Genomic DNA, 11,194 nt, shown 5'->3' with positions numbered 1-11,194 from the left:
TTGCAAATAACAATAATCACGTTGTTGTACTTAGAGCATCATTATGGTAGAAATATTGTACAATAATGAGTTGTTGAGCAGGGGCCTGCTGTCTGAGAGTTGGTATCAGGGCTGTTAGGATATTATAATTTCACGACACCACTGTGGACAAAATAATTCACGGTGATGATATCATCCCAATGTGTATTGTCTCTTTTATGGCTTTTAGAAATACAATCCAAGTAGAGGGGGTGGAGAAAAGGCTTGTAACTTCAATAGCGTGATTTAAGAGGCACTGGCTTATTGACATGATATAATCATGTGTGTATTGTTAACATGACATGAATATTTAATTTTTCCTACATTGCAGTTGTCGTCAATAACGGTCACAACATCTTTATTATTATACTTGTTTTGTATTTATTCACATTGTATAATGTTTTGGTTTGGCTTCAATGTGTCTTGCGTTAGATTATCTTGATTATGTCTCTCTCGATTATTCCAGTAATCATATCAGAAGTTCTCCCATTTCCACTTGTAATGCTGAGGTTGGACTTGTTCTAATAGTATTTGTAATAATAATAATAATAATAATAATAATAATAATAATAATAATAATAATAATAATAATGCATTTGATTTATATAGTGCTTTTCTTGGTATTCAAGGTCACTTTACGGAACAGTTAATATATCCTAAAAGCTGAGCAATAAAAGAAATAGAATAAAACAAATAAATAAAAACAGTAAGAGCATACAGTCGTACATTAAACGCGGTTCTAAAGTGGTGAGGTTTGATTTCTAAAGGCCCCTGAACATAACCCCAAAGCCTGCGTCAATGTTTCATAAAGAAATGTATTTGCTGCAGACCAACACGTTTCTTTTATACCCTTTATTATGTATTATGTATTATTTATTTATCATTTTACATACTATGACTAAATGCGTGGGTTGCATTTGTACACACATACCACAATATATTTCTCAGTAAAACTGGGAACAGCTATCTATCTTTGCAATGTCCCAGCTTTATGTCGGGCCGTGAACGCATCATAAGACGTGTCTTATTTGCACTTCCTGCTTTCCACCGCAGAGGCGAAGCCTGAACGAAAACAAGATGCGATAGTTTAACTTCTGTGGTGAGCTGTGATCAGTGACAGCGTCGTTAACGCTTCTCGGGACGTTTTCTCTTGCTGCTCCTGTAAATGTCACATCTCTGGGCGCTAAATCAAAACTAAACCATGCAGTTCTCCCCCACCAACGGAGACTTTACGTTCGTCTCTTCGACCGAGGCTGAAGGTAAGCTAACGCTAGAGCCGCGCAGCTAGCGGGCCCGGGGAGCAGAGCAGCAGTCAACCGGGGTCACGGGGTCCAGTCACCCGGGTCCAAAACGCAGTCCGTCGGGACACACGGACCGACGTGTGGGTCGACGTTGCGCTTTTCCCTAATAGCCGCATCTTAACGTCCCATAGCCGCATCTTAACGTCCCTGTTTGACTGTTAGCATGCTAACCGTATTGACAATAAGGAGTCGAACTGTTTGTTTGTGGACGACACGTATAGAAGCGCTAACAGTACTGTTAGCATGCTAACAGTACTGTTAGCGGTGCTATACGTGTAGTGCTATACGTGTGCGCTTTACGTGTGTGCTGTATGTGTGTGCTATACGTGTCGTCCACAAATAAACAGTTCGACTGTTAGCATGCTAACAGTACTGTTAGCGCTGCTGTACGTGTCGCCCACAAACAAGCAGTTGGACTCCTTGCTTGTCAACACTGGTCACCGACGAGCTTCACATCACCCCATGCAGTAGAAACGAGTACAATTAAAAGGTCAAATGATGTACAACAACCAAAGCAATATGAAGCACAATATATAATGCAATGCTATAGACTGAGAGTCAAGTCCATGTTCCTACAAGCTGCAGAATATTTTTTGCATATTCAACAGTGCATTGGGCATATTTATATATAAACCATGCATACTGTGGGCATACAGGTGGATGGGGGAGGGGAGGCTTGTTAAACAGGATGGACCTCCCAATGAAATGAAGTGTCTGCATGTTGTTTAACAGGGCTGTGATCACAGAGGAGCTTCTCTTGTGATGGATGAAGCCACTTGTCTCCTTGATTATTGATCACGTGAAAGTGAAGACTCTAACTAGCTGTAAACTGCTCTGAGTCTAATGTGATGAATGTGCTTATCTTATTAAACATAAAGATATTAAATGTACATGTGAAGGCAACACTTTCATTCTCTGTTGATTGACAGGTGCTTTCAGTGCTCGGTGGATGTGTTTCTACTCTAATGTCCCATAATGTTCACGTGGTACTGATATTTAATAATAATCTGATAATGTGGGCTCTTGCAAGACATGGATTTATCAAACTTGAGCTCCATGTGTAACTTGCTGTCTGTGTGTGTTTCCTGACATCTATTATATTAATAATACATTTAATTTGTGTAGTGCTTTAAAAGATACACAAAGGACCTTTTATTCAAGAATCAAGATGTTTTTACTGTCATTTGCACAGATAACAGTTATTCTATACGATATTTCGCTCCGTCCTCCTAATAAAAAATTACATTAAACTTAAGGTAATAAAAAAATAAGGCACAAAAGGTAAAAGATATAACAGTATTGCACAAAAATATGATAATAGTATTGCTCTATGATATGATAACATACGATAATAGTACAGTATTGCTATTTTATGTGGTAAAAACATAATTTCCTCAAAAACAATATAAACAAGAGAGATGTTGTAATAGTGAGAAACCAAAACCTACGTAACTAGCATGACCGGTTTAAAGCATATTTGAGTAAATTAGTTTGATTATGATGATTAAACACTCCGCGAACACACATGTTTTCCTCCAGAGCTCAGCGGCACCATCGCTGCCCCGGACGTGAAGCTGAACGTGGGCGGCGAGAGCGGGAAGGACCCGTACGCCACCGCCTTCCTGAGGCAGCGCGGCTACGGCTGGCTGCTGGAGGTGGAGGAGGACGACTGCGAGGAGAGCAAACCTCTCCTGTGAGTTCATGTCGGCCCTTTTTTTTATAAACTCTTTCGCAACAAATGCATGCCTAGAGTCGAGTGTTATCTCCGTCAGCAGGCAGAGTTTGGTGAATCTGTCTGTGCTTGTGACGGCTGCCTCAATCCTTTAAGTCCTGCACAGGAACAGGAGTGTGTTATAATGGATCACGCATCTCTAAAGTACGATAGCGCTGCACACTGACACCCTAAGGACATGCTAACCAGCCGGTACGCTGTCATTAAAAACCAGTGCAGTGTTCTCTTCATGACTTCATCCACATATTCCAGCTGCAGTTTGTAATGTTACGGTGATTTCTGCTGGTCGGGCTCAGAAAGAGATCATGTTGGCTCTGGACCCGTCTCGTCAATATGTTTTAGTCGCCCGTTCCTTCAACAAGCTGCTTGTTTCAGACCTTTAACAAAGGTAACGTCTCTGCACAGCCTTCACACACAGCTGAGGAAATGACACAAGTTTATTCACATGGAATCATTTCATAATATCGTCATTTCACATATTGTTCCTCAACACGTCACTCAGTTGTTCCTCAGGAGCCACATGATCACATGATCACCGACCGGCTACCAGGTTAGTTCAACATGGAGAACTGATTACAGGCGCCGCATGTCAATACCAGCAGCTGTTACACAATTAAATTCATAATTCTACTCCGGCCGACACGTGAAGGAAGCAGCTGTTATTGAGGCGATTAGCCCGCGGCGGCGTCAGCACGACCGTGTTTGAAGTCACGGTTTGTGGCTTTGAGGACGACAGACACAGAACAGAGGACTTTCCTCTTCTTATTTTGTTCTGTACAACTATTGTGAAGTTCACATAGAAACTGTAAAGAAATAAAAGTATAAATACTCTCCAGTACGACATGGAGGAGTGTAAAACACAATAAGGCAAACTTTGATTTGTAAGTACATTTGATCGGTATGTGAGTTGTAGTTCTTGGGACTACAAAAGCACTCGGTCCGCTCGGCGTTGCACAATGTCGTCACAGAGGAAAGCCTCTCTTACCTCTTCAGTCTTTGAGTCCAGACAAAGCTGCTGCAGGGAAAAAAGCCTCTTTAACCGCCCCCGAGCTAAATGTGACAAATAACATAGATTTCAGCTGCTGAACCGCAGAGCGAGCATGACCCCCTTCATGCCACATCCCCGTCAGCAGCAGCAACCAGGACGTGTGTGTTGGAAGTGTGTGTCTGGTGTTGAGATGTGTTCCTTCTGTGGCGTCATTGTAACGCCGTCTTGTCTGTGTGAGAAAGGGAGGAGCTGGACATCGACCCGAAGGACATCTACTACAAGATCCGATGCGTGCTGATGCCGATGCCGTCGCTGGGCTACAACCGGCAGGTGGTCCGAGACAACCCGGACTTCTGGGGCCCTCTGGCCGTGGTGCTGCTGTTCTCCATGATCTCCATCTACGGGCAGTTCAGGGTGAGCAGTGAGCACGACTGTGGCCTCCTGCTGCATGCTGGTTACACATCATGAGCTCATACGACTTTGATCTGAAGACCAGACCCCATTGTCCTTGATCGCTAAAGAATCTGCAAATTCTTGTCACTAAATCTTTAAAAAAATATATATTTTCGGCATAAATATGATCAAAAGTCAAGAGTCTGAGCAAAAAATGACTCCCCGATTGCTCCCCGAGTTTTTAAAATTGTATGTTCAGTGCCTTCCCATCATGCCACAGAGTAAAACTGCATCTCTTTAGAAAGATTAAGACCTAAAGCATCCACATCTACAATAATAATCACACAAGCGCTGAGCCCTTTCCAAGCATTTCTACTCCAAAAATTGTGTTTTTTTTTTGGTTCAGAAATAGAATAATGAGCTACTTGGACCTGAATCTTGCTCACAACTTGAGCTACGTGTCTTGTAAGGGACCGTCTCCCTCAGCGCGTGTCACCTGACGCGCTGTCAGACGAGTCTGAGGGCCAATGAGATCGCAGGACCTCAAACAACGCTTACAGCCGTCGTGCTTTGTTGTTAAGGGTACTGAAGGAGTGAAACGTTAAAATCGCTAAGTCACATTGAGGAGATAATTATTAAAATATAACAATCATTTTTTTCAAATGCGTTCCAATGTTTCTCTTCTTCACAAGGGTTTACAGCACTTTGACTGTTTAAATGTGCTAGATCGGACCTTTTTGAGTTTGTTTTTATAAAACTCGCTTCTTCATTTCTGGGAAATCAGGAAAAAAGAGGCTTTGTGTTTACCAGATAATCACCATGTGTGTTTATGCATACATGGGATTTGACTGCGCCTGCACATAGTATGATCCTTTATTCATATTTAATCTGGTTTCATCTGTTCCTTTCGGGGGGGGGGGCGTGATGCAACAATACGTCTTCTGTCCAGTTAGAAGTGAGAGTTTCTGCCGCTCACACCCTGAAAGTACCTGGAGCTTGCGTTTCCTGTAGTATCAGTGGAAACAAAGGCAGTCTCTGTGACAATGGACACACACAAAGTGACACTTGTTCAGTTCCTGATGTCGCATCAATGAAAAACTCGACTAACATTCAGCAGAAACCAGCGACCGCTCGCCTGTTTATGCTCGTTAAAGATAAATCTGCAGCTTCGAGTGACAGCCCTCAGCATGTGTGGATCTGTTCTTCTGCACGTGTGGTGGAATATGTGCACGCTATGGGAGGGAGGTCACTCGACTCTGCTGCTGTCTCGCAGGTCGTGTCCTGGATCATCACCATCTGGATCTTCGGCTCGCTCACGATCTTCCTGCTGGCTCGTGTTCTCGGCGGCGAGGTGAGTGCCGCCGACGCCTCGTTACCTCCCGGTCGCACTCGACCGGTTCTGACGCAGTCCGTCGTTCTCTCGAGCAGGTTTCCTTCGGCCAGGTCCTCGGGGTGATCGGGTATTCCCTCCTTCCTCTCATCGTCATCGCCCCGCTGCTCTTGGTGATCAGAGGGTTCGAGGTGGTTTCCACACTAATCAAAGTAAGTCAAAGACCAACAAAAGCACCCGATGCTTATTTATCACACTGTGAAAATACAACTTGTTTTATTTTCCCGCTCGGAATTGATTTAATATTGAAAGAAAACATTTATTTAGTCTCAAAAAGACCGGTGTATTAATACGAGTAGATGCTTGTAGTGAAAATATCCTGAACCGCTCTCTGAAGGTATCGTGAGCGGCGTGCTGTTCACTTGTTCACCTCTAGATGTCACTAAATCTCACTGACTGCTGGTTTAAGGTCAGAAGCAGCGTTCATGATTAACATCCCTCATGAGGACACTTGCTAGCAGAGAGAACACAATCCCACTCTCTCTCTGGAGCGAGTCGCTTCCAAACATGTTTTAACATTATTATTATGTTCTGTGTAATATCTTACACATTTCAAGAACAAGACACTGCAACCATCGCAACCTCAAGAGAGTCCCTTAAGTTTATTGTAGTTGTAGGACCGAGCAGAATAATCTTTTCATTGTGTAGGATAACTGTGTGTTATCTGTGCGTATGACAGTAAAACATGTTGCATCTTGAACGTGTCGCTGCACATTTCCTCATTGAATAAACGCCTTGCTTCTTTCCGGTCTGTCCTGCTCCTCCAGCTGTTCGGGGTCTTCTGGGCCGCCTACAGCGCGGCGTCGCTGCTCGTCGGAGACGAATTCAAAACGAAGAAGCCCCTTCTCATTTACCCCATTCTCCTTTTGTACATCTACTTCCTGTCATTATATACTGGCGTGTGACTGGATGGGGTGGAACTGGACCTTTTCATGGACACTGACCCTGGGGCATCGTGGGGGGAGTCAAACTACAGAACCAAGATGTTTCCTTTTCTCTTTTTTTAAAGGTGTTTATTTCTTTTTTAACTCTATTAAACTGTAGACGTGGGGATGTTAGAAATATATAACAATGTATATAGTTTGGTCCCTCATGTCTTTGGTCAATAAAACGCATATGCTTTGACAGCTTGGACGTCGGGATGCAGACTCCTCGTCCTGGACGCGGCGCTCTGTATTCACTCATTCATTGACTGCTTTCTTTCTTATTCTGGATCCAACTGAAGAACGTGATGCCAAATATGTGGCGTCCACGCTGAAGGACGACTCTGAGAAGAGACGGCACCACAAAGAGAGGAGATTGTTGAGCTTAATGTTCTACATTGTTGTGTACTATGAGTGTTTTATTTCCCCCACAGCCTCGTTTTCTTAATTTATGTATTTTAGCAGCAGAAGCAAGAAGACTCGGAGCAGTTAGATATAAACCTGTCTGCTGAATGTGGTGCCTTGTTTTCACACCCTGGAGTCCTGTTTAACAGCTGTTTAATACAGGAATATAATCATTTGATCATCAATTACAGTAAATTCATAGTTATTTGGCACTTGAACACCTGGTGTTTCCTTGTTCTTTCATTAGAGCCACAACACTGCTGTGTGTGGTGCTGCAGGAGTGAGTCAGCACTTTTACACTTGGATGCAAAGTCAATGTTTTCTTAGTTGTTTCCTGACATGAGCTCTGTGGTTTTGTGCTACAGGATAAAATACGTCAGTAAGTATCGCGCTAGTGACTCTTTTAGCTTTTAAAGTGTCAAAATGGTGACATATTGTTCCTATATAGCCCGACGTTAGCTTAGCTAGCTAGACGTTAGCGTAGCTAGCTGGGCACTAGCTTAGCTAGCTGGACGTTAGCTTATTGCTCTTGGCGTGTGCATTACACTTTAAAATAAATCACAACGGTGATATTAATTTGTGAATATTCTCTTGTTGAACACAATTAGTAAGTATTATAAACCTTTATTTGCCACACTATGTATTAATCCAAAATCCGTTGATGTATTGAGGGAACTGGTGCGATGCTAACTTCCTGGATGACAGAAACACGTCATCCTGCAGCGCAGTGACGTAACAGCCACGAGTCTCAACCGATTGGATTCACCCACAAAACCAACAGGTTTGTTATAAAAAGATAACTAAAAGCTGTGCATCCGTTCCTATAATGCGTTTTAATTCTATAACCTGAATGTCACACTGGGAAACCAGCGGGCCCAGGAACGAGAGCACACTTGAGCATCCTGGGACAAGAAATGCTCACATCCAACAGCATAATACATAAATGTCAAAGGTCAAGGTCATTGATCGGTCTGTTCACGAGGTCAGCCAGTTCTGCTGCTGCTGCTGTTCACAAGCTGATTGGCTTAAAGCCAAACGTCCACTCATTTGTTCTCAATGCAGACGAGCCAGACCTCATTCCTCATGGCAGCAGCTTCAAGTTCTCATACAGGACGTGTGATCATCGATCATCATAAAAGCTTTTTGTTGAGGACTTGCTCAGCATAAGATGTACGAGGTGTGTTAGTGCTGAACAAAGACAACAATGCAGCACATTAAAAACAGCCTCCGAGGGCCTTAAGGATGTTCTCTGATAAGAGCTTTAAGACGTTTCATTCGTGTGTTTCTCTCTCTGGATACTTGGTTGGTATGTGGAGTTACAGTCTTACACCACCTGTGTTCTTAACTCGTGTAAAACCACTCAGGTTCTTTATGGATGTAAACAAAAGTTGTATTGTTACTACTAACGTTCACAAACACAACTAATAACTGCTGAAGCTGCAAATAAGATAAATGTGATGTTGATTGAGCACAATGTATGTGACATTTTGATGGAAGATCCTACTTATGATTCATTCTTCTTTACTAACATCAACCCCACTGCCGTAGGGAGATGTTGTTTTACTTCTGATGGCAGGTGAGGACGTCCAGAGAGCTGCCTCTGGTCCAACGGGGCGACTCGGCTTGAGTCCATCTCAGCAGGCGGGAGGATGATGGCATTGAGTGACAGCATGGAGCCTACACACTAAGTAGAGGCAGTTGATGCAGTTTAATATGATTTGCAGGTGTTTGGTAAAGTCAAATGGAAAATCTCGACGGTGCTAGGTGAAGAGGAGGATCACCAAAGGTATTCAAATTCATCGTGAGGGTAACAAATTTAACCGAATTGCAGGACAATCCTTCCCATAGATGTTGAGACCTTTCACCCAATGCCATTGTTGGGACCGTGTTTATCTGAACCGCCTCATGAGAATCTACTGAGCTATTTGAACACAGAATACATCGACCTGGAGGCGTTACAGGAAACGTCAAGGGGGCCAGAAGGATTCCTTCTCCCGGGACAGACCGGCACACTGCGTCCTGAGAGCCCCACCATGTGTTTGCTCACTATTTGAGTGCCATCACTCAGTGTAAATGGTTGTGATGTGACATGACCGCTGTTCTCCTGAGAGGAAACATCAGTACTCAAAAGGAAGGCATTTATATTGCATATTTTTTGGGGCTCATGAACTCGTGACAATGTCGAAGACGGAGAACATCTCGGGCTTTGGGATCATTTCACAGTGTTTGCATGAAGCAGTAGTGACTTTAACTAACCTCCTGTTAGCTTTCCTGTCAAGGTTTCCTTCTAAAAATGTACAAACATAATTCCTTAGCGTGTGAGTTCATCATCTGCTGGGACATGGAAACATATGTGTTAGGCAGTCATGCAGAAAAACACGTTAAAATGTCTTTTTTTTATTGATTTTACAACTTAGCAGCCTCAGTAAACATGTTCCCTGCAGACGTTTCAACTCGTCATGTCAAGAAAAGCCGAACTAACAACACGAGCAACTGCTTCAGTTCTTCTCAGTGACTGTTCTACTTATACAGTCATTATTAGCTATTAGTAAGGCCACGCCTGCACTTTTATTGCAAGTCAACATGACTATGAAAAAGGCCGTACTTCATTTAAATAGTGTCATAATGTACAGTGAACGGACCCTCTACGTACAACACATACATATTTTAACGTTGTTTAGTAATCATCAAATATAAATTAAATGCTACACAGCACGTCCTTTCCTTTCACTTTTTAATGTTACTGTTCCTTTCTATTGCTTTTGTTGACATATAATTGAATTATTGATCATTACTTTGTGCTGTTGAAATGTACCAACTGTCTGCTGTCGGGTGTCTGCTTGTCTTGTACAAATGTGAAAATAAATAAAACAATGATGTCAATATTGTAAGTTGCAGTTTTATTATATAATGGCATTACACAGGAAAACTTTACAATAGAAATCAATCAAGTAAAAATACTCATATATAAGTAATACTCATATATGCATATATACATATATATGAGTATATATACACTCATATATATGAGGATATATACTCATATATGTATATATATATACTCATATATATATATATATGGCTATATATACTCATATATATATATATATATATATATATATATATACTCATATATATATATATGGCTATATATACTCATATGAGTATATATACTCATATATATGAGTATATATACTCATATATATGCACATATCAAGTATGTTCCTCTGGTGAAGAGGCTGCCTGTGACCACCAGGACTGTGTGGAGGTGGTCTCCGGAGGCTGATGACGCCCTCCAGGACTGCTTCGAGTTAACGGACTGGGCTGTGCTATGTGGACCACATGGGGAGGACATCAACAGCATGACAGACTGTGTCACAGAATACATTAAATTCTGTGAACACACCATCATCCCATCCCGAACTGTGCGCTGCTTTCCCAATAACAAGCCCTGGATCACCAAGGACCTGAAGGCTCTTCTTAACAAGAAGAAAGCTGCTTTCAGGTCTGGAGACAGGGATGAGCTCAGGAGAGTCCAGCGCGACCTGCAGGTGAAGCTCAGGGAGGGCAAGGACTCCTACAGGAGGAAGCTGGAGGCCAAACTCCAGAATAACAACACGAGGGAGGTGTGGACTGGGATGAAGCAAATCACCGGCTTCAAAGTTGGAGGGAGACAGCCAGGAGGCTCCCTGGAGAGGGCCAACGAGCTGAACTGTTTCTTCAATAGGTTTAGTTCACAGCCCCCCTCCGTCTCCGTCTCCCCCATCCAACACCCCCCCCAAACACCACCCTCTATGCCCCCCCTGCTGAGCTGCACAATCACTGAGCCCTCAACATCAATGGGCTCTTCCACCCTTCCACCTCCCCTCCCCCCTCTCTCTGTGACGACTGACCAGGTGAGAAGACAGCTGAGGAAACTCAAACAGGGCAAGGCGGAAGGTCCTGATGGCATCACCCCCAGGGTCCTAAAGACCTGCGCCACCCAGCTGTCTGGTGTCCTGCAGCACCTCTTCAACCTGAGCCTGAGGCAGGAGGAAGTCCCGG

The 11,194-nt window shown here is 43.1% G+C and overlaps 1 protein-coding gene across 1 annotated transcript; it reads left to right on the top strand.

Moving 5' to 3' along the window:
- Positions 1-1,047: 1,047 nt before the first annotated feature.
- On the top strand, positions 1,048-7,368 carry yipf4 (Yip1 domain family, member 4). The gene is made up of 6 exons (XM_068568065.1): positions 1,048-1,277; positions 2,859-3,012; positions 4,282-4,453; positions 5,706-5,783; positions 5,861-5,974; positions 6,590-7,368. The coding sequence occupies exons 1-6, from the start codon at positions 1,220-1,222 to the stop codon at positions 6,725-6,727; spliced, it is 714 nt and encodes a 237-aa protein (XP_068424166.1). The 5' UTR covers positions 1,048-1,219; the 3' UTR covers positions 6,728-7,368.
- The last annotated feature ends 3,826 nt before the right edge of the window (positions 7,369-11,194 follow it).

This window comes from Clinocottus analis, unplaced genomic scaffold (genome assembly GCF_023055335.1).
Source record: "Clinocottus analis isolate CAN_PGR_092001 unplaced genomic scaffold, fCliAna1.0.p SCAF_8, whole genome shotgun sequence".
In the NCBI taxonomy this organism is placed as follows: Eukaryota; Metazoa; Chordata; class Actinopteri; order Perciformes; family Cottidae; genus Clinocottus; species Clinocottus analis.
Note: the sequence above shows the minus strand (reverse complement) of the source record. Positions and strands in the feature narration are given on the sequence as shown.

What these genes read in the sequence shown, in the direction of transcription:
- yipf4 (XM_068568065.1), top strand. Translation starts at nt 1,220, where the DNA reads ATGCAGTTCTCCCCCACCAACGGAGACTTTACGTTCGTCTCTTCGACC. An exon ending in CTCTTCGACCGAGGCTGAAG is followed by an intron (nt 1,278 to 2,858) that starts GTAAGCTAACGC and finishes GTTTTCCTCCAG; the next exon opens with AGCTCAGCGGCACCATCGCT. An exon ending in GAGGAGAGCAAACCTCTCCT is followed by an intron (nt 3,013 to 4,281) that starts GTGAGTTCATGT and finishes TGTGTGAGAAAG; the next exon opens with GGAGGAGCTGGACATCGACC.